Source organism: Bufo gargarizans, chromosome 3 (assembly GCF_014858855.1).
Source record: "Bufo gargarizans isolate SCDJY-AF-19 chromosome 3, ASM1485885v1, whole genome shotgun sequence".
NCBI lineage: Eukaryota > Metazoa > Chordata > Amphibia > Anura > Bufonidae > Bufo > Bufo gargarizans.
In genome coordinates, this window is record NC_058082.1 from 194,757,362 (window position 1) to 194,779,824 (window position 22,463).

Consider the following 22,463-nt stretch of genomic DNA (forward strand, 5'->3'; position numbering starts at 1 on the left):
AAAACTGGGGCTGAAATGGCCCTTAGTAGCACTCTTCAAAAGAGCGTTGCTAAGGGCCATCCGTCTCCGATTAGAAAAGACGGGCTGTGCAGACTCTATGCTTCTGACTCCCGTGCTTCCCTGGGAGACAGAAGGATGGGCACAGGAGTCTTAGGAGTTAAAATTACATTTATATTCCCCCTTTCTATGCAATCTAATGCTCCGTTACATTTACTAACCTGCGATCCCTGTGATAATAATTCATGAAGCAGCCGCCATGAAGCAGAGATCGCAGGTCAGTGAATGTTACGAAGCATTAGATTGCATAGAAATGGGGAATATAAATGTAATTTTAACTCCTAAGACTCCTGTGCCCAGCCTTCTGTCTCCCAGGGAAGCACGGGAGTCAGAAGCATAGAGTCTGCACAGCCCGTCTTTTCTAATCGGAGACGGATGGCCCTTAGCAACGCTCTTTCGAGTGCTGCTAAGGGCCATTTCAGCCCTAGTTTTCTACCAAAAATAAACATTTTGGCTAAATAAAGTCTATTGCAAAATTGTTACCTATCACTTGCCCTACACTTTAGCAAAAAAATATAAAAATATGACAGTTATCCTTTAAGGTTTCAGAAGTTCCATAACTGTTGTGTGTTTTCAGATGTGTCTTTTGATGCAGTTTTGGAAGCCAATGTCTGGAGTGGATTATAAAGTGAAGGAAATTGTACAAGACAGAAGCTACTTCTCCTGTTTTTTGTAATCCTGCATAAAAAAACCTGCATCAATATGGTCAGTGTGAAACCACCCTTACGCTACCTGTACATATTACAGATTACTTGTGTTTTTCCACACACATTTTCATGCAGAGAAAACTGCAGTGTAATACAGTACAAGCAAAGTGAATGAGATTTGCCAAATCTCATCAGCACTTTGCATATTTTAAAATCTGCAGGATTTCAATGGTTTGTGTGAATTTTTAGTGCGGATTTCACTCTTTGCTTTGCAAAGAGTGCAATCAGGGGCAAATCTTCAAAGTTCACAAGTAACACATGCAGGTTTTGGTGCCGAAACGCATAAAAATCTGCATAAAAATCTGCATAAAAATCTGCATAGAAATTATATTTCCAAACCCACACCCATGTGCAGGTACCCTAAGGTAATCTGGATGGTAGCCATGTCATTTGTCAGTACATGCTTTGCTCTTTGTCCTTCTAATAGGCAAACAAGGCAAAGACAGCGGATCTGAACTCCATGGAGCGTATTGCATAAGACAAGCAAACACTTTTTGTACATTACAGACCTCACTGGTACATCTACTGTAAAGTGTGGTTATACATTTCTCGCTAAAAAGCATTTAGCCAGTAAACAATTGGAAACAACATGTTCCTATAGCTCAGGGACCGTCCAGGTTATCTTCCAGTATTTTGTACTCAAAGCAGGAATTTCCTAATTTCCCTTGCAAGCTGCAGCTTGAACTCTTGACTCTTTTTGTCACACTAGCCACCCAAAAGGAAAAAGAGCATTTGACTGAATAACACATCATGGCTGGAAAGACGTGTCTCCTACTGCTCCTATGTCTACCGGTCGTCCTCCTTAAACCTGCAGAAGATGGTAAGAGAACGTATTCTGGATATCTGCGTTTGGTGTCATACATCACTTCGAAGTGAGATCATTTCTAAACTGCCTGGATAGAGTGAATATTCCATAGGGTTTGTGTTCTGCGAATTGTCCGGTAGGTCTATGCGGTGCATAGTGCTTCTTCTAAAGCAGTATGACGTTATTGAGTAGAGCATGGGACTACTCTGCCTAGTATCTGCATATAGGCTGTATAGCAAAACCTTGTGTATTTGCGGTAATTATGAAATGTCTGACATGAACATGTCCTACTATCACTGTTGCACATTGTGAGCTGTATTCCTGAGAAATAGGGAATAGATAAGGTGTGTTTTTTGTGGTCTTGTAACATTTTTGCTCATTATTGCAAAATGTAGTTCACGGTTTTAACCATCATTCCTTAGGAAGTACACAGCCGGAGCTGTTACATGATATACAGTATATAGAATGTACGCTGACATTTTGTTTCATATGTCATGCCTAATAGTGGTTTACAGAACACATTGGATATTTATAAAGCCTGGTGTTACTGCAGGAACATTAATTATTACTCTACAGCCTACTGTGTACTAAGTATAACATGTAAATGCAAAACCTGCACCAAGTCATCACATTCTTGTGTGCAGTGATGTTACATTAGGGTTTTCCAGGTTATAAAACTGCTGACCTATCCTCAGGATAGGTAATCGATATCAGATCGGTAGAAGTCCAGCAGTAATCGCCCCACCCACCCCATCATCAGTTTCGGGGGCTGCTGACACCGTAAACTACCCAGTGTACAGAGCTGGAAGAAGATTGCTATATACACTATGTAATGGCTGTGTCAGGGTGGTAGCTAAGCTGCATTATGCCCGTGCCGGGAACTACATAGTGTATGGAGCCTTCTGCTTCCGCCCTGTATACTGTGTAGTTTCCGTTGACCCAGCTGATGTGTGAGGATGTAAGGAGATGTCGGACCCCCACCAATCTGATATTGATGATGCATCCCGAGGACAGGTCATCAATATCTGTAGCCCAGACAACCCCTTTAATTTATAGAATACATATGCACAAAATGATTTAGTGTGATTGCCCTGTGTAGTGATACTTTATTACTGTACATTTATTTGTATAAGATGTGACACCTCTTTCTTGCCCCTGTGACATTGACCACAACCTCATCATAATCAGCTCCCACATGATTTGAGGCAGAGTTTGCCTTTTCAGATTTTAGACAGATCCGCTGTGGATTTTCACTTGTCACAAGTGGATGTACCCTTAATTATTCCGACCTTAAGAACATTTTAGAACACAGGTCTCTTAAATGGTGTACGGCCACACATTCAGGTCAGTCGATGTAGTTTTGGAAGCTGAAACCAGAAGGGAATTCAACAAAGAGGAAAAGCTCTTTCTGCCCTTAAGGCCTCATGCACACGACCATTGTTCTGGTCCGCATCCAAGCCGGATTTTTTGCAGCTTGGATGTGGACCCATTCACTTCAATGCGGCCCCAAAAGATGCGGACAGCGCTCTGTGTGCTGTCCACATCCGTTGCTCCATTCTGTGGCCCCGCAAAAAAAAAATAGAACATGTCCTATTCTTGTTCGTTTTGCGGACAAATATAGGCATTTCTATAATGGGTGGCCTGTTCCGTTCCAGCAAAAGCACATCTGCGGCATCCGTGCTTTGCGCATCCGCAATTTGCTGAGCACAAAACACATCATTGCCGTGTGAATGTAGCCTAATACTATCTCTCATTTTATGATTCACTCCTGATTTTAGCTTCTGGAACTGCATCAAGAAATCTGACCTTGCGGTCATACCTCAAAACAGGTAAGGGTACGACCCCACAGCATGGTCGTGTGCTATGCTCAATGCTTAGGAGAAATGGGTTCAAATCTAACCAGGAACAACATCAGTGAGGAATATTTTGCTTGTATTCACATCTCCCCTACTTTCCTAGAATATACTGGTAAATTACTTGGCTTCCTGTTGAAGAACCTGTGTCTGTGCATGTGGGAAGCAAATTCTGATCCCCACTGAAAAGGGACAAAGCGATAGTCAGCGATTATAATCTGTATACAGCTCTGGTGAAAGGAAATGAATATGTGCACTGCAATGATCTGTCATTTTTGAATTGCAGTTTTTGTGACTCAAAACGAAGCTAATGGCATTTTAAGGAGGTGGAAACGTGCAAATAGTATATTTGAAGAGTTAAAAACAGGGAACCTGGAAAGAGAGTGCTACGAGGAACGCTGCAGCCACGAGGAAGCTCGGGAAGTGTTTGAGGATAAAGAGAAAACTGTAACTACATATTCCAATGAGTCTATATTGTTGGGGGCAGGATTTGTCATTTTGTTTAGAGTGTAACGGTCATTGCAATTTTTTTTATAGATTGTATGGGGCCAGTTATATAATTAGGCGACTTTCACACTCGCGTTTGGTGCGGATCCGTCATGGATCTGCACAGACGGATCCGCTCAGGTAATACAAACGTCTGCATCCGTTCAGAACGGATCTGTTTGTATTATCTTTAACATAGCCAAGACAATGGGGGACGGATCCGTTTTCTATTGTGCCAGATAGTGTCAGAGAAAACGGATCCGTCCCCATTGACTTACATTGTGTGTCAGAACGGATCCGTTTGGCTCAGTTTTCTCAGATGGACACCAAAACGCAGCAAGCCGCGTTTTGGTGTCCACCTCCAAAGCGGAATGACAGGGGCAAGGCCGAAATTGGCGCTTGCCCCTCATGGTGTCATTGAGACACGTTTTTTATGTTATGGCCATGTTTTCTCTCCTTGTTTTTCTCCCCCCCCCCCCCCTTTTCTCTCCTTGTTTTTCTCCCCCCCCCCCCCTTTTCTCTCCTTGTTTTTCTCCTTAGGTGAAGCTGGCAACTGGACGGCAGGTGATTTGCTCAGGAGGGTTGCTGTCCGGTTGCTGGGCTTAGGCTATTTTTAGCCTGAATCAAGGATTGGCCAGGAGGTTCTGTGGCGGGAACTGGACCACTATTTAAGGTCGGTCACTCACCTGGGTCCTGGCTGTTGGAATCTTCAAGCAAGAAGGAAGTATCCCGTGTGAAGACATCAGCAGCGGCAGCGGCAGAAGAGCTGAAGTTTCCTGAAGATTTCAAGTGGCAGCGGCGGAGTGGAGCTTCAAGAAGCGGCCGGAGCGGCGTGTCAAACGCGGCATCCGGCGGTGAGAAGCTGCGGTCTGCATGTCAAGTTGCCGGTCTGCGGAGATAACGGAAGCCACCGGCGTTAGAAGTCTTCCTCCCCTTCTTCAAGCAAAGTGACCCGGCGCTGCAGCATGGAGTTCGGCCCGCTCGACGCACTCCTCAGCCAGATTCACAAAAGAGCTCTCATCTGTGGCGGCGAGGAATGGCTGCGCAGGTGTCTGGCTGAGGTAGCGCCGGTGTCATCAGTGAGCGGGCCTGCTGCGCTGGTGGAGGAGGAGGAGGGCAGCGGAGGTCACATGGGCATGGGGGAGGAGCTGGTATCCAGAAAGAGCCAGAGGCTGCTGAGCAGTGTGCCCTCCTTTTGTCCTGTTCCTGAGTCAGCGCCACCTGGTGGCTCCAGTGTGGTAGTGCTGCCTCCTTCCAAGAAGACCAGCCAGAGGACCACAGATGTGGAGCCCCGCAGCAGCAGAAGCAGTGTGGTTTCCCCCTGCCCTACATCTAGATCTTCTATCCCCGGAGGGTCCATGAAGGCTGGTGTTCCCATGCGGTCTTCAAGTCGGAAGAAGAGGCACAGGATCACCTACTCCCCGTCCAGGAGTCAAGAAGCGGCTGAGCACCAGCGGTCTCCTCCCAGGTCGGCGGTCTCGCAGCCTGGATCTGGCTCAAGGCGTTGCTGCTAGTTCTGGCACTGCCTGTCCCTCACCTGCTGCGGCTTGGACTGATCGTCCTGCATCTGTTGCTGTGAATGCTTCTGGTGCGGGGGGGACCAGTGCTGGCCAATGCAGCTGGTGTGACGGAGTCATGTTTAAAAGAGGCAATGTCTTGTGAAGTGTCTCCACTGGGTTTTCATCTGTCTAATGCGGTGAAAGAAAAAAATTGGAGGAGGGAGTATATTGATATATTATCATTGCTCCCTTCTTCCAGAGAGATTATTAAGTCGGAAAAGAAGGCGGATGAAAAATCGGAGGAGGACAGGAATAGGATGGCCCCAAATGTTTTGCGGAAGGGCCTATGTTTTGCCTTCAACGAGTCAGCTTGTAAATGGTTAAATTCCTGTAAATATAGGCATGAGTGCTCGGTTTGTTTGGGCCCGCACCCGATGTTTCGCTGTTTTAAAAGGGATTCAGGGGCCAAGCAAACCGTTGTTAGCCGAGAATTTCAGAAAAGCTCTGACATCGGTGAAGTTGCAAAACATGGTTCCCTGGTTAAACATATATCCAAACCAGGAGAAGGTGGAGCTAATTAATAAGGGTTTTAGTGAAGGTTTTTTCGTTCCACAGTTTAAAGGCCCTGGGTGTATTTGGTTGGAAAATTTGAGTTCAGTTAGTTTGAATATGGATATAGTATGGGAAAAAATTCAGAAAGAGATAGTTGCAGGGAGAGTGGCTGGGCCTTTTGTTTACCCCCCTTTTCAGGACTTCCGTTTATCCCCCTTGGGTTTGGTCCCTAAGAAAGTGGCCAATGAATTTAGGTTAATTCATCACCTATCCTTTACGGAAAAACAGTCGCTCAATGATGAATTGGATAAGGGGTCGTGTTCAGTGTCTTATAGTTCTTTTGATGAAGCTGTTAGTTTGCTAGGTTCTTTTGGTAGGGGTTGTTTATTTTCTAAGGCTGATATAAAGTCGGCTTTTTGCTTATTGCCAGTTTGCCCGAGTGGTTTCAATTCATTGGGTTTTCAATTTGAGGGGAATTATTATTTTGATATGTGTCTGCCTATGGGTTTTTCTTTATCGTGTTCTTATTTTGAGTCGTTTTCATCTTTTGTTCATTGGGTTACTATGTATTCCGTTAGTGTTGGTGGTTGTTTGCATTATCTAGATGATGTTTTGTTTGTTGGCCCCTCTGATTCTGAAGTCTGTTTGGATTTATTGAAACGTTTTTATGAGGTTTGTCGGTTTTTTGGCATTCCGTTAGCGAAGGAGAAAACGGTTCTCCCTTGTTGTGAAATTGAATTTTTGGGTATAACAATTGACTCAGTAGCTATGGAATTCAGGCTTCCTATGGCTAAGATGAATAAATTGTTGGAGTCAATTAGGAAAATGTTAGCGGCGAAGAAGACGACATTGCGTGAGTTACAGAGTGTATTGGGTTTGTTTGTTTTTGCGTCTAAGGTAATTCCAATTGGGAGGGTATTCTCTAGGAGATTGTACATGGCAACCAGGGGTCTTAAGTCTCCATCTGCCCATATTAGGTTATCAAAGTCTTTGAAAGATGATTTGAGGGTTTGGGAGGAGTTTTTGGTGCATTTTAACGGGCGTAGCTTGTGGCAGCGGGAATTTGTTGAGTCGGAGGCTTTAGGCCTAGTCACGGACGCAGCTGGGTCTTGTGGTTATGGGGCTTATTTTCGGGGTCAGTGGTCAGCAGAGAAATGGCATGAATCCTGGAAAGTTGATACAGTTTTGAAGAATTTAGTGTTATTGGAACTTTTCCCTCTAGTGGTGTCTTTAGTAATTTGGGGGCAGGAGTTAGCAGATAAAAGGGTGTTGCTATATACTGATAATAAGGGAGTTTTATTTGCCGTGAATTGCTTGTCATCTAATAATAAATTTGTGGTGAAGCTGTTGCGTTTTTTGGTTCGTTGTTGCTTGTCTAGGAATATTTGGCTTAAAGGGAACCTGTCATGTGGATATTTGATTATAATCTAACAAATTATATACAATCATTAACTACTAAAAAGTACCTTAGATGTATTCACTTACTGGTGTGACAGATGGTTACCTCATAATATACACACAAAGATGCCGCATGCCGCATGCTAATGAGCTGATTGGAGTCCGGCGTGATGTCATTGAGTCCAGCGTATATTTAATTTAGAGCTATAGCCACTCCCCTGCCCACCTGCTGCTGATTCCTATGGAAACAAACTGTCATTCAGCAGCAGGTAGGTGGGGAGAGTCAGGAGCTCATAAATATTCATGACTCATCATTATCAGATGGAGCTTTTCAATACAAGATGTTGGCAGATTGACTGGGTCAATTAAAGAAAGTGACCCAGCATTTTGCTAAGCGAATCAGTCACTTATTTATGTTGCCCTTAGTTAGGACACCATAAAACTGGTGACAGGTTCCCTTTAAGGCTACATATATTAATAGTAAGTCAAATGTAATAGCAGACTCTCTCTCTCGTGCACAGTGGGAGAAATTCTTCGCCTTGGTTCCCAATGCAGCAAGAGAAGGCATCCCGTGTCCACCTTACCTCTGGAGTCTGATTTGGCACTAATAAGCGAACAGATTCGAAATTCGGTGGCTCCTAATACATGGAATGGTTATGCGCTTGCATGGAATAAATGGGAAGTGTTTTGTAAAGGTAATGGAGTTAATGTTTTTGAAGGTAAGGCTGGTCATGTCTTGAATTTTATTTGTAGTTTGGTTAGATCGGGTTTGGGTGGGTCTGCAGCTCAGAAGACATTAGCTGGGGTATCTTTCTTTTTTAAATTGTCTGGTTTCCCTCCTGTGAATAGTTCTTTTGCGGTTAGACAGTTTTTGAAGGGTTTCAAGAAAGGCAGGGTTTTCCGATTTCCATAGATGGTCATCATCCGATTTCCATAGATCTTTTAGGTAGATTGTTGTCATCCTTGCGTTTGTTTGCTGCTTCGGGATACGAGTTTAAATTATTTAGGTGTACATTTGTTTTAGCCTTCTTTGGAGCGTTTAGAGTTAGTGAATTGGTGGCTCCAAATGTTCGGTCAGCTTCTCCTTTACTGTTGTCGGATATTCAGTTATTGCCTGCTGGCATTTTTATCACAGTACGGAATTCTAAGACGGATCAGTTTGGAAGAGGTTCTGTTATTAGTTTGGGTCAGTTGTCTGGTTCTGATATTTGTCCAGTCATGGCGGTAAGGGATTTTCTTGAGGTTAGGCCCCCTGGGCTTGGTTCCTTTTTAATTCATGCTGATAGTTCAGTTTTGTCCAAATATCAGTTTAATGCAGTTTTTAAAAGATGTTTGTATAGCCTGGGATTAGAGTCCGAGCCTTATTCATCTCATTCTTTTCGGATTGGTGCCACTACTGAAGCGGCTAGAATGGGATTGGATAATGCTTTGATTAAAGAAATTGGAAGGTGGAGTTCTGATAGATATAAACTTTATATCAGACCTAATTTAGTATTGCTATAACTATTTTCTTTTTCAGGTTCTGAGCAGATCAATGTGTGGATTTGCGGGCATTCCTTTATTTTCTGGGCTGAGAAGAGGGCCTGTATGCGTAACTATGCTCAGCAATTGTTTTTCGATCTGCCATTTGTTTATATTTATTGGTTGGGTTTTAGAGGGTTAAGGTGGAAGCAGGTAGTTCCCATTATTAAAGGTGAGTTACAGTCTCGCCCCCCTCCCCAGCTGATTATTTTTTATGTAGGGGGTAATGATTTGGGGAAGGCGAAAACTTTGGATTTATTAGCAGATATAAAAAGTGATTTAGCTTATATTAGTCAGTTATTGCCGGGAGTTATTTTGGTTTTTTCTGAAATCATTCCCCGTTTGTTATGGAAAAACTCACAACTTCGCTTTCTTGACAAAATTCGAAAAAGGGTTAACAGGAGTTTGGAAAAGTTCCTTCCCGCTGTGAATGGTTGGACCTTTCGGCATATGGAGCTGGATGGTTCTGTTGCTGGCCTTTATAGGAATGATCTTGTACATTTATCGGAGATTGGTCTGGATATTTTTAATACAGGCTTGCAGTCAATAATTGAAAGGGCCGCGTTTTTGTTGGGGGGAGCCAAGTCCGGCTGATGCTGGTCTTGGCTGGTGGGGTTAGTCGCCCAGTCTTTTGGGTGGACGGATAATAACTTAAGGGATTGTTAGGTATTTATTTAATTTAAACTCAGTATGATTAATTTATTGTGGTAATATTTATTGGTTAACCCCCAGATTTAATAAAGACCGCAGCCTTATTTATCCACAGTTGGTTGTCTGTCGTTATTATAGGAATTAGTTATAAGGGCTTTGTTAGTTGTCGATTGTGACACCATGACAGGGGCAAGGCCGAAATTGGCGCTTGCCCCTCATGGTGTCATTGAGACACGTTTTTTATGTTATGGCCATGTTTTCTCCCCCCCCCCCCCTTTTTTTTTCTCTCCTTGTTTTTCTCCTCAGGTGAAGCTGGCAACTGGATGGCAGGTGATTGGCTCAGGAGGGTTGCTGTCCGGTTGCCAGGAGGTTCTGTGGCGGGAACTGGACCACTATTTAAGGTCGGTCACTCACCTGGGTCCTGGCTGTTGGAATCTTCAAGCAAGAAGGAAGCATCCCCCGCCTGCCCTCCCAGTTTATGTCGCGGTCTTGTTGAATATGGGGGGGTTAGTCGCCCAGTCTTTTGGGTGGACGGATATTAACTTAAGGGATTGTTAGGTATTTATTTAATTTAAACTCAGTATGATTAATTTATTGTGGTAATATTTATTGGTTAACCCCCAGATTTAATAAAGACCACAGCCTTATTTATCCACAGTTGGTTGTCTGTCGTTATAATAGGAATTAGTTCTAAGGGGTTTGTTAGTTGTCGATTGTGAAACCATGGAGATGGAACGGAGACAAACTGATGCATTCTGGGCGGATCCTTTTCTATTCAGAATGCATTAGGGGAAAACTGATCTGTTTTGGACCGCTTGTGAGAGCCCTGAAACGGATCTCGCAAACGGAAAGCCAAAATGCCAGTGTGAAAGTAGCCTTAAATGTGCCATGTTAGAAGGCACCCTAAAGTGTCTCCTTAGCATCACTCCAACGACAGTTACAGTTTGAAGTGAATTTATCAGATCTCTCATATCCCCAGACAGAAGGAGAGGCACCAAACTCTGGGATATATTGTTTCTGTTATCTGATTCTGTATTTTCATGTAAATAGTTGTTTAAAGGCTATGTACACCTTCGGAGGAATTTTTTGTTTATAATTGCATTTTGCTAATTTTTTGCTAAAAATCCTATTTTTAATTCACCTTTATTAAAAATATTGAGCTGTTCTGTCACAAAGGATTAACTGTTTTTCTAGCTCTGTGACTTTGTCACTTTCACTTTGTGCCGGTCATCTAATAAACCTTATCTCTAAACTATTATTTAAGTCACACTCTTATCAGTAAGATAAGAACTGAGCTATAATGAGTGTCTATAATGTCAGAGAGCAGAGATAAGGAGTCCGTCTGCTCCCCAGATGACGGATAAGACACATAATCCACAGGCTGTTGCTACAGCATCTCAGCTATGTACACAATAAAGGATTCCATATTGTTAATAAAGACCAACTGAAAAAATGATTTTTAGCTCAAAATAAGTATAATGCAATAGTAAAACAAATACCCCCAAAGGTGTACATAACCTTTAATAAATGCTGCCAGGACTAGTAGAAGAAGCCTGTGAGTCCTGCTTCTCCCCCCAAAAGCTATTGACATATTCTCTTGTACAAAACATCAAAGGACAAGCTGTTAAATACTATGCATGGGTGAAGAATGCTGGACTGAATAGAAAACTTTACATCCCAAAGCTCAAAGGGGACTGGAGTGAGATGCACCTAATTTATTAACAGCCACGTGCCTCTTAATAAATTAGGTGCATCCCTGGCCCTCTATGCTTCAGAAACTCTAATCTATCTCAGCTAAGGCTGATATAGACTTGAACTATATTTTATGCCAAATTCTGGTGTAAATTATAGTAAATCTGAGAGGCACAAAAAGTTGCAAATTATGGTAAAAGTAAAGCATGTGCCACAGCAGTGGCATAAAAGCATTGATAGATCTTCCCAATGTCTCTCTCTCTCTCTTTTGTTGCCCTCAGATCACAGTATTGTGAGCTGGAAAAAACTAACTAAGAAACCATATGAGGTGTCGGGTATAAAAAGGTGCAGAAGAGGAGGCTTTATTTTCCACAATAGCCAAACACAATTCAGAAAGATTTTTATCTATAAACTATGATTAAAAACACACACAATCACAGGGATAAGGAATGCTGCAGTTAAAAAAAAAAAAAAATGGATTCATTTTTTGGTGTAAATGACAAGTCTACTGTGTGGAATCTTTTTTTGTTCACAAAAGATCATCACTTGAGGTCTCTGGTATAATTTAGTTGCAGCCAGTTGAGCATTAGACTTCGAATAAATTTTTCATACATATTTCTACCTCAGTCATGTCTCATGGATATTGAATAGAATCTCACATCTGGGGACGCCTTTATAGACTGTCTAATTCAGTGACCCAAAAGGACACCAAAGAGTCTACACCTGTGTAACGCATAGTTCCTTCAGAGAGCCTGTCATCATGAAAATGCAGGGCAATCTGCAGGAAGCAGGTTATAAGCAGGAGGGGCTAAGCAGATATATAACTTTATGGGAAAAGATTCCATAAAACCTGTAATTTATTTGTTCCATTCACCTGCTCTTTCTGAGCTTAATAGCCAAGTGGGTGGTCTTATCAGTAAATGATAGTCTTCTCTGTATAAGGGCTCATCCACATGAACATGAGGGCTCTATGCCTGTACGGCGGACCGCTAACGGCGGGTTCATAATATATGGGCACTGGCCATGCTGTGGATGTGGACCCATTGACTTGAATGGTTCCGCAATCCGCAAGATACGGCAAAACATAGGACATGTCTTATCTTTTGCACAACAGAGGCATGGATCAGAAACACTCGGAAGTGCTTCCATGGACTTTCGGGTCCATGCCTCCGCACCACAAGAAGATAGAACATAACCTTTCTTTTGCTGTAAAAACAAAATCCATAAAGCTGTTAAAGAATTTATTTATTTTTTGACCCCATTTGAGTTTTTTGCTTACAAGTTCCCCAGTACATTGTATGCAATATTAAATTAGTAAGTATAACTTGTCACGTAGAAAAACAAGCCCTCATCTATCAGCTATCTAAATGGAAAAATAAAAAAGTTATTGCCACAGAAAGGCAGGGAGTGAAAAATGAAAACGCAAAAAAGAAAGGGGCTGAAAGGGTTAAGGTGGACCAACCTTTTCCAGACATGTTATTGGTTTTCTGTAGCTACTATGTATGCTAATGTCAACTGTAGCTATGCTCTGGACTACATGTTTTCTCCAGCTCACCATAGGTCCGGCAAGAATAATAATTGCATTACAGATTGATATTGACATGGTCTCCATACTGGAAAGCCAGAGATAAGCTCCTTCAAATAACAATGTGGCTTACGGTATCTGCTTGCAGAGGTGATGGACAACATGCAGCAGAAGTATGAGTTTCAACTGTGCATTTCTGCAAAAGATTTTTTAAGGTCTACAGCAGATTTGCCAATGGAAAATCTCTGCTGTGTTGACACGTCCAGCTCCCTGAAACTGTGGACCGTGAAGATATTATTGGTGCATTTTTCTCAAGAGCAGTTGGTTCTTATCAACTGTTTCATATCAACTACAATCACACAATAAATTACACCAAAAAAAAAAAAACATTTTATATTTTGTGTTTTGTTGCTAATCTGAAGATATATTCACATATTTTAACCTTTTCTATTGTATCTTTAACAGAGAGAATTTTGGAACAAGTATGTGGGTATGTATGGCATATAGTTTCAGACAATATTGTGATACATTCTTCATAGTACCAATTCTTACATCTGGTGGTAATAGAAGCATAGCTTGTTAAGAGTTCATATGCATCCCTTTCTTCATGGTACCAAGTAACACAGTAATGACAGTATCCCAATGTATTCAGTTTGTAAACAGTTAATAAATCTAAAAATATAAGATTATAAATGTCTTAAAAGTTGGGTTTAACATACCTCCAGTAACCATTGAAGAGTAGGTATGAGTCTCACTAGGAAGAACCCCTAAGCTTCAGCGTGGGTAGTGTCTCCAATGCTAATGAAAGGAGGCCACGATTCCAAATTATCTAGCAGCATGAACACAAATTAACAGTTTGGTTGACGCCAACCTGACAGAGATCACAACACTATAACATGTAAGACCAGCTTACACACTAGTATTCGGGGGGAGGGTACCAATATCATAATAGAGGCAATTAATTATTATTATTCATTTTTTTGGCATTTCAGATGGTGACCAGTGTGGGTCTAATCCTTGTCAATATGGCGGGTCATGCAAAGATGGAATTGGTGAATTCACTTGTCTCTGCAATTCTGGTTTTGAGGGCAAAACTTGTGAAATAGGTAAGCTTGAGACTAACTACATCCCATTGAGATATGTTTTACCACAGCTTGAGGACACATAGGCCGAAACATAGTAACCAGAATGCAACTTCTTACATTCTACGACTGGATATCATCTAACGTCTTTCCAGTTTCATTGCTGGTTCTTGAGCTGAAACAGTCCCTTCTAGCTTAATTAGAATTACATGTTCACTGTCAACTCACCCTAGTACATTCAAGAGATGAAAGAAGAAACAAATGACTAGCATTCAATTAGCAAAATCTGTGTATCCCAGCAGAATAGAAGTATAGTTTGAATGGAGTTTTCTCACTGTACAATATTAACTTTTTTTTACAAAGGCTCTTTGTAATTGGTAAAATGTTAGTGGACGTTTTCCAAACTCAAGTATGATATACACTCTGTATTTTTTGGGGTCTTTTGGTACTGACATACAGTACCCACATAATACTAGTAGGGTAGAAGTGTCTGAACCATGGGGCTCCGATCCTATGTTAATATTCCTTTAAAGGGGTGTTCATTTCCGAAAAGTAATCTTCCATCCACTGATCAATTGGGGTCCAAATGCTGGGCTCCTCAGCAATCCCAAGAGTGCGGCCCAGTACCCCTACACTATGCTCAGCTATCTCTGACAGTATCAGAAAATGAATGAAGATGCAGAGTACATGCTCACTGATCAGTTAGACTTTTCTGAAACTCACCTTTAAAGACATGATTTACCCTTAATGGGGTATTCCAGTTATAAGAACTTATCCTCTATCCTCAAGATATAGGAGAGGTATTATATTGGTTGAGGTCTACCACTGGGACTCCCACAGATCAAAACAATGGGGGCCCTGTACCCCAAAATGAATAGAGCTTCATTCATTGTTTATGGCAGTGCAGGAGATAGCCACGTACAGAGCTCAGCTATTTCAGGCAGTCCCATAGAGAATGAATGGAGCAGCATTCTCCTATCCTATAGAAAGGTGATAACTTCTTATAACTTGAATACCCCTTTAAGGCAATGTTCCCACTGCTTGCTAACCCTCCTCTGATTTGTAGGTTAAATGCATGGCAGATTTCAGTACATGGCTGACCAAGGAAGATGTCAGGAGTCGTCTAGGGGTAATATGGCAATCAGCATAAACATAGTTTACACTGAGGGATAACCAGGAGATCTACTAACTATGGTGCCCAAGGGTCCACATACAGCTGGAGACAGCGGTTGCCTGAAACAATCTCTAAAATAGCTGCTATATAGACATGTTAATAACGTTATATTTAAATCAATTCTTTTTCAGTTGTACTAAAGATGTGCAGTCTGAACAATGGCGGCTGCGACCAGTACTGCAAGGTAGAAAACCGAGATGTTGTCTGTTCATGTACCACTGGATATGTGCTAGGAGATGATGGAAAATCATGTGTTGCAACTGGTAAGAAATGTCAATCTACTTTACATTCTAATTTGAATTGTAAATGCATTTATTTATTCTACGTTATACAGTAATTGACATTTAACTATAATATTTGATTATAATTGTGGTTTGGAGGTGTTCGTCATGTAGCACTTGATTGCAATATGTCAATGCAAAAGTGGTCTTTTTCCCCAGAAACAGGGCCACTCTTGTCCTTGTAGACCTACTCCATGGATAAAGTAGCACTGTTTCTAAGGTAAAAAAAGCAGACCCATTTTTCAAAGAGGAATTCCTGATTTCAGTGGTCTTCTGAAATGGTGATTAGTGTTGGGCGAGCATGCTCAGCGGAACACTAGTTTGGCTCAAAGCATAGCGATGTTCGGCACAGCGAGATGCTCGAGTCTCTTCCCCGCAGCCAATAAACGTTCAAGTAAGTACTGCCCTCACTGTTATGCCGTAGACATGTTGGCTGCTGGCATTACAGTGATTGGCTGGCCGTAACGTGTTATCGGGTGCTATATAGCACCCGATGACACGTGTTCGGTTCAGTATTAGTCAGGGAGAGCTGAAGAGCAGAAAGGAAAGATAGTGTAGGGATTAAAATAACAATATTTTAGTTTTTATACTTGTTATAGACCCAAAAGTCCTTTTAAGGACTATTGTGTGTGGCAGCAATATATATTTTTAGTGCAACCTGCGCTAAATAGCTTGCAATTGTTTGGCCGCTGCGTACAGCGACATTATCTGGGCTACATCTCCTGTCTAACGTGTGCACAGCCTAAAAATATATGTGACATCCAGTGTACTTTTTCTGTAGACGGTGCCCACTGCGGACAGTTACATCAGCTGCGCCAAATCTCCTGTATAACGTTTGTGTATCCTAAATATCAGTGACATTCAGTCAAATTTTTTTGTTGCTGGTGACAGCGACATTACTTGCGCTACATCTCCTGTATAATGTTTGCCCATCCTAAATATCAGTAACGTTCATTCAGTGTAATTTTTTATTAGCCGGTGGTGACAGCGACATTACTTGCGCTATACCTCCTATTTAACATGTGCGCATCCTAAAAATATCTGTGACATTCTGTGTACTTTATTTGCGCAAACACTTATAAAACATGCGCTACTGTACGTGTGACATACTTGCAAGCATATATACCATTCAATATGCGCAAGACGAGCAGTAAGGGACGGGTAAGTGGCCGTGCAGCTGATGGTGCATGCAGAGGCCAGGGGCCTGGGCGCGGTGAAACTGTGCCTGCTGCCAGAGCACAAGAAACACACTCATGCACGATACCAAGCTTCATGTCCCAGTTTGCAGGGCAGCGCAGGACACCAGTCTCGAAGTCAGACCAGTGCGACCAGGTGGTCGGTTGGATTGCAGCAGATAATGCTTCCAGTCGGTTAAGCACCACCCTGTCTTCCAAGTCCAGTCTCAGTAGCCAAGAGTCTGGTCAACAGAATCCTCACCCTGATACTCCTTTCACTCACGTTTTTTAAGAGGGACTTTTTAAGAGGGACGTGAGGAGATCATGTGCCCTGATTCCCAGACTCCCAGCATCCACAGTCAGAAGAAAATGATGGTGGGGAATGGCAATTAGTGTTTCACGAGGTGGATGATGATGATGAGACACAGTTGCCAATAAGTCAACCGCAATTAGTGTCTCAAGAGGTTGATGATGAGGATGAGACACAGTTGTCAATAACTGAGGTTTTTGTTAGGTCAACAAGTAAGGAGGATGACCAGAGTGAGGAAGTGGAAGAGGAGCTGCTGGATGATGAAGTCACTGACCCAACCTGGGAAGGTGGCAAGCCGAGCGAGGACAGCAGTACAGAGGGGGAGGGATCCGCAGCACTGCAACAGGCTGGAAGAGGCAGTAGGTTGACAAAAGGGAGAAGGCGAGCCACACCAAACAGGCCCGCAACTGTTCCCCGGAGCACTCCCTTGCGGCAATCTCCCTTGCCATGGGGTAGGTGTTCCACAGTCTGGCGCTTTTTTGAGGAAAGTGCGGACGATAAATGAATTGTCATTTGAAACCTGTGCCGTACCAAAATGAGCAGGGGCGTGAACACTAGCAACTTTACCACCACCAGCATGATCCGCTACATGGCATCAAAGCACCCTAATAGGTGGGCCGAACACCTGGGTCCACAATCAGTGTCTGAGGGTCACACCACTGCCTCCTCTTCCCCTGTGTTACATGCTAGCCAATACCCTGTCGAAGACGAGGGCCCGGATACCTCCCGCCATGCACCTGGACCTTCGCAAGCACCATCAGCTAGCACATCCACTTCTGTGTCCTAGCGCAGTATACAGATGTCTATACCCCAGGGCTTTGAATGAAAGCGCAAATACCCAGCCACCTACCCACGCACTAAATGAGCACCTTTCCAAATTGCTGGCCCTGGAAATGTTGCCATTTAGGCTTGTGGACACTGAGGATTTCCGCCGCCTGTTGGCGGCGGCTGTCCCACAGTACTCTGTCCCCAGCCGCCAATATTTTTCACAGTGTACAGTCCCAGCCTTACACCAGCATGTGTCCTGTAACCTCACCTGTGCCCTGACCAACGCAGTTATTGGGAAGGTCCACTTAACGACTGACACATGGACAAGTGCTTTTGGCCAGGGACGCTACATTTCCCTGATGGCACACTGGGTGAACGTTGTGGAGGCCGGGAGCGAGTCATACCCTGGGATGGCACAGGTGCTACTGACGCCAAGGATTGCGGGCCCTACTTCCATCAGGGTTTCCGCCGCCATCTACATTAGTGGCTGCAACCCCCACCCCCCTCCTCCTCCTCAGCCTCCTTTTTGCAGGGGATAAGGGACCTGTAATGCTGCAGGACCCCAAGCAACCAGGCAAAGATTTGAACAAACGTGGATTTATTGAAAACACAGCAGTAAAGTCCAAGCCAGAGATCATACAGAAATAACGTAGTCCAAATAATAACCTCTGTGGGAAAACGTCAGAGAAAAGCCAGACTAGGCTAAAGTTCATACAGAAAAGTCAGTGAAACCAGGTACCTAAGGATGAGACAGTGAAGTATCCAAGGTCCAATCCGAGGCCACACACGGTGCAACTGTAGAGCAGAGACGAGGTTTCCAGAGGCATTCACTAGCTGAAGACACACAGCATTCATGCATGGAACAAACTTAGGCTACTTTTACACCTGTGTTTAGGTGCGGATTCGTCTGGTATCTGCACAGACGGATCCGCACCTATAATGCAAACGCTTAGATCCGTTCAGAACGGATCCGTTTGCATTACCATGAAAAAAAAAATAATTATAATGCAAACGGATCAGTTTTGACTTTACATTGAATGTCAATGGGGGACGGATCCGTTTGAAAATTGAGCCATATTGTGTCAACTTCAAACGGATCCGTCCCCATTGACTTACATTGTAAGTCTGGACGGATCTGTTTGCTTCCGCACGGCCAGGCGGACACCAAAACGCTGCAAGCAGCGTTCGGGTGTCCGCCTGCTGAGCGGAGCGGAGGACAAACGGTGCCAGACTGATGCATTCTGAGCGGATCCGCATCCACTCAGAATGCATTAGGGCTGGACGGATCCGTTCGGGGCCGCTTGTGAGAGCCTTCAAACGGAACTCACAAGCTGAGCCCCGAACGCTAGTGTGAAAGTAGCCTTAGTGGATCTGAACCAGCATACTTTCAGGTTATAGAGACAATAGTGAGCACTGATCAGCCAGGGAGATCACCTTTTAAACACCTGCTGGCCAATCACAGAGTGCTGCTTGTCAGAACCTCATAGGTCATGAGATTATCCTACTCATTAGAACCTGCACAGCAAATCCCTAATCAACTTTGAATTTGTGCACAGATGCTTTACCTGCCTCGGCCGCGCATTCCTTTGCGAATCACCCCTCGTGCGTGCGCGCCGACGCCCAACTGACTCGGCACGGGATCGAGCCAGCATAGTCGCCGGAACGGAACCCGCAGGAGAAACCGGAGGCAGGACCGTCCGCAACGTATTGCCAACAGTCCGGCAAGTCTGCCTCCGAGATCCCTGCAGCCCTCCCTCCGGCACCCATGCGGACGCTCCAACATATCTGCCCACAAGGGAAGCGGAACCGCAGACTCCCTTACAGGACCAGACTAAGCTGTGGCTCTTGCCACTCAACCTACAACCAGGCATGGTTGTGTCTAATAATGGCCGTAACTTGGTGGCGGCTTTCGAGCTCGGCAAGCTCACACACATACCATGCCAAGCCCACGTGTTTAACTTAGTGATTCAGCGGTTTCTCAAAACCTACCCAAATTTGCCTGAGCTACTGGTGAAAGTGCGCCGCGTGTGCCCATTACCGAAAGTCATCGACAGCTTCCGCCAGTCTGGCAACAATGCAGCGCTTGCAATTGCCAGCTCACGACTGTTGGGTGACGTGAGGACACGCTTAAACTCCACGTTCCACATGTTGGCCAGACTTTGTGAGCAGCAGAGGGCAGTAGTAGAATACCATCTGCAACATGGTCGTCGCCTTTCCAGTCAGCTTCCACTCTTCACAAGCGAGAAGTGGGCATGGATGTCTGACCTCTGTGAGGTTTTACACAACTTTGAGGAATCAACACAGATGGTGAGCGGCGATAACGCTATTATCAGCGTAACCATCCCACTTTTGTGTCTAATAAAACGCTTGCTGCTCACAATGAAGGCTGGCGCTTTGCATGTGGAAGAGGTGGAAATGGGGGAAGAAAGTACACAGGGTGATAGCCAGACCACCCTCAGTTCGTCTTCTCAGCACGAATTGAATGATGAGGAGGAGCAGGAGACTGTTGCCTCTGTTACAGAGGGCAGTACCCATGGAAGTTTTATTCCATCAGTTCAGCGTGGATGGGTAGAAGAGGAGGAAGAGGATAAGGAGATTGAGAGTCATCCTCCTGATGAGGACAAGTGTTGTCCGTTGGGACTCTGGCACACATGGCTGAATTTATGTTATGCAGCCTTTCCCGTGAACCTGGCGTTGTACGCATTTTGGTCAACACCGGTCACTGGTTGTTCACCCTTCTCGACCCCTGTTATAAAGATAGCTTCTCATCTGTCATTCTTGTGAAGGAGAGGACAAGCAAAATAGTGCAATACCAAAAGCTCCTTGTGGAAAAATTGCTCCAAAAATTTCCAGCAGACAACGCTGGCTGCAGAGTACGTAGTTCCTTTGTCAACTGAGGAGGGAAGACGAGTGGAACACACAGCAGTTCCAACAGAGGCAGGGCAACACTCTCCAAGGCTTGGGACAGTTTTATGACACCCCACCAGCACCCTCAACCTGATGCGCGGCCTAGTGTCACCTAAATTTTGGAAGATGGTGAAGGAGTACGTAGCAGACCGTGTTACCCTCCTTAGTAATCCCTGTGTGCCTTACAACTATTGGGTGCCCAATCTGCACATGTGGAAGGAACTGGCGCTTTACGCCTTGGAGGTGCTGGCCTGCCCCGCCGCCAGCGTTTTGTCAGAGTGTGTATTTAGTGCTGCTGGGGGCATAAAAACTGATAAGCGCATCCACCTGTCAACAGAAAATGCAGACCGATGGACTCTTATAAAAATGAACAGGGCCTGAATTGCCCCTGACTTCTCTACTCCACCAGAAGAAAGCAGCTGAACATAAAGGCACTTTAAATGTGGCTTTTATGGTGTATTGAATACACTGTATTCCCATGCAGCCCTTCCACCCCTAAAAAGGGTATATGGTTCAATCTCCCTTTTCTTGTCCTCCTCCTCCATCATATCAACATGCTTATTAGGCTGCCCTTGCTCCTATTGTTTTAGAGGGTCAGCTCAGCAGCAGGCCCTCACCCATTATGTTTTATAGGGTCACCAGCAGGCCCTCACCCACAACATTTTTTAGATGGTCAGCTCGGCAGCAGGCCCTCGCCCATAAATTTTTTTACATGGTCAGCTTGGCAACAGGCCCTCGCCCACAATTTTTTTTAGATGGTTAGTTACTGCAGCAGGCCCTCGTCCACAAATTTTTTTAGATGGTCAGCTTGGCAGCAGGCCCTCGCCCACAAAATTTTTTAGATGGTCAGCTCAGCAGCAGGCCCTCGCCCACAAACTTTTTTAGATGGTCAGCTCGGCAGCAGGCCCTCACCCACAAAATCTTTTAGATGTCAGCTCGGCAACAGGCCCTCGCCCACAAACTTTTTTACATGGTCAGCTTGATTTTATCTACAGTTTGGTGTGTATTATTGTCAGTCTGTAAAAGCGGTGTACTACTCTGACAACATCATTCCCAGCAGTGACCTGGGAGTCCAAGATGCATCCAGACATCCTCTCCATGCAATTCCTGAACCATTTCAGTGGTGTTTTCATCAATTTCTGACCTTTTCCTGTGAAACAGAGACCCTCCCCTCTTCAGAGCAGGGGGTTCTGGTTTAATGCTCTGGTTCTCCCATTGACTTCCATTGTGCTCGGGTGCTCGGTAGAGCACCCGAGCATCCCGAGGTGTTCTACTCGAGCACCCGAGCACTTTGGTGCTCGACCAACACTAATGGTGATCTTTCAGCATGTATGCTGTTGGCTATTGTTTTAAACCAATGGAGGGATAGCAATTAACTAAATTGACATCTTTAAGAACAAACCCAATGGATTTCAAGAAAACATTCAGACTTACTACTTGATTAAAGAGGACCTGTCTGCTCTCCTAACCTGTCCATTTATTAACTAACAAAATAACAATTCAACTCTGTTATTTATATTAGAAATGTATAAAATATAAATGTACAACCTTTCTTCTTGTTTATTGGGTGTGTTTGTATGCAGTCTGACACTGTGGGAGCAGAGGAAGTAGAGTAAAACATGACTGCAGGATAAGTTTAGACTAGAAAGGGTTTATTTGTAATTTGAACCACAAAGATCTTTGTGGGAGCTGTATCCAGAATGCTATTTTTTATCTTGACTATTTGCACCTAAGGATGTGAAGGTACCCTTAGGGAGCTAAGCAATGTTCCATCAAAGCGGGCCAATTTAAAAGGTAGGCAACTGCCAATGCCAATCAAGTATCACAAACATATCCTAGTCTAATTAATATGACCACATGGAAGATACTTGCTGGTTTTTGGGTGGCATGCATACAGCAGATGTCAGATCGGGTGGAGATGGCAAAACACGAGTCTTTGCTGCAGCGTATCACAATTACATTTATTGTTTTTAATAGCACCATTCTACATCATGTCAATGTACCTTTAGTAGGACTATTG

At 43.9% G+C, this 22,463-nt stretch overlaps 1 protein-coding gene across 1 annotated transcript in view; it reads left to right on the top strand.

Moving 5' to 3' along the window:
* The first annotated feature begins 634 nt into the window (after positions 1–634).
* The window catches only part of LOC122932922 (coagulation factor X-like), a 42,920-nt gene continuing 21,091 nt past the window's right edge, over positions 635–22,463 (top strand). The window contains exons 1-6 of the mRNA XM_044287608.1: positions 635–762; positions 1,474–1,584; positions 3,709–3,869; positions 13,212–13,236; positions 13,739–13,852; positions 15,134–15,265. Coding sequence (XP_044143543.1) covers positions 1,515–1,584; positions 3,709–3,869; positions 13,212–13,236; positions 13,739–13,852; positions 15,134–15,265 — 502 coding nt within the window. The 5' untranslated portion in view covers positions 635–762; positions 1,474–1,514. The remainder of the gene's footprint in view (positions 763–1,473; positions 1,585–3,708; positions 3,870–13,211; positions 13,237–13,738; positions 13,853–15,133; positions 15,266–22,463) is intronic.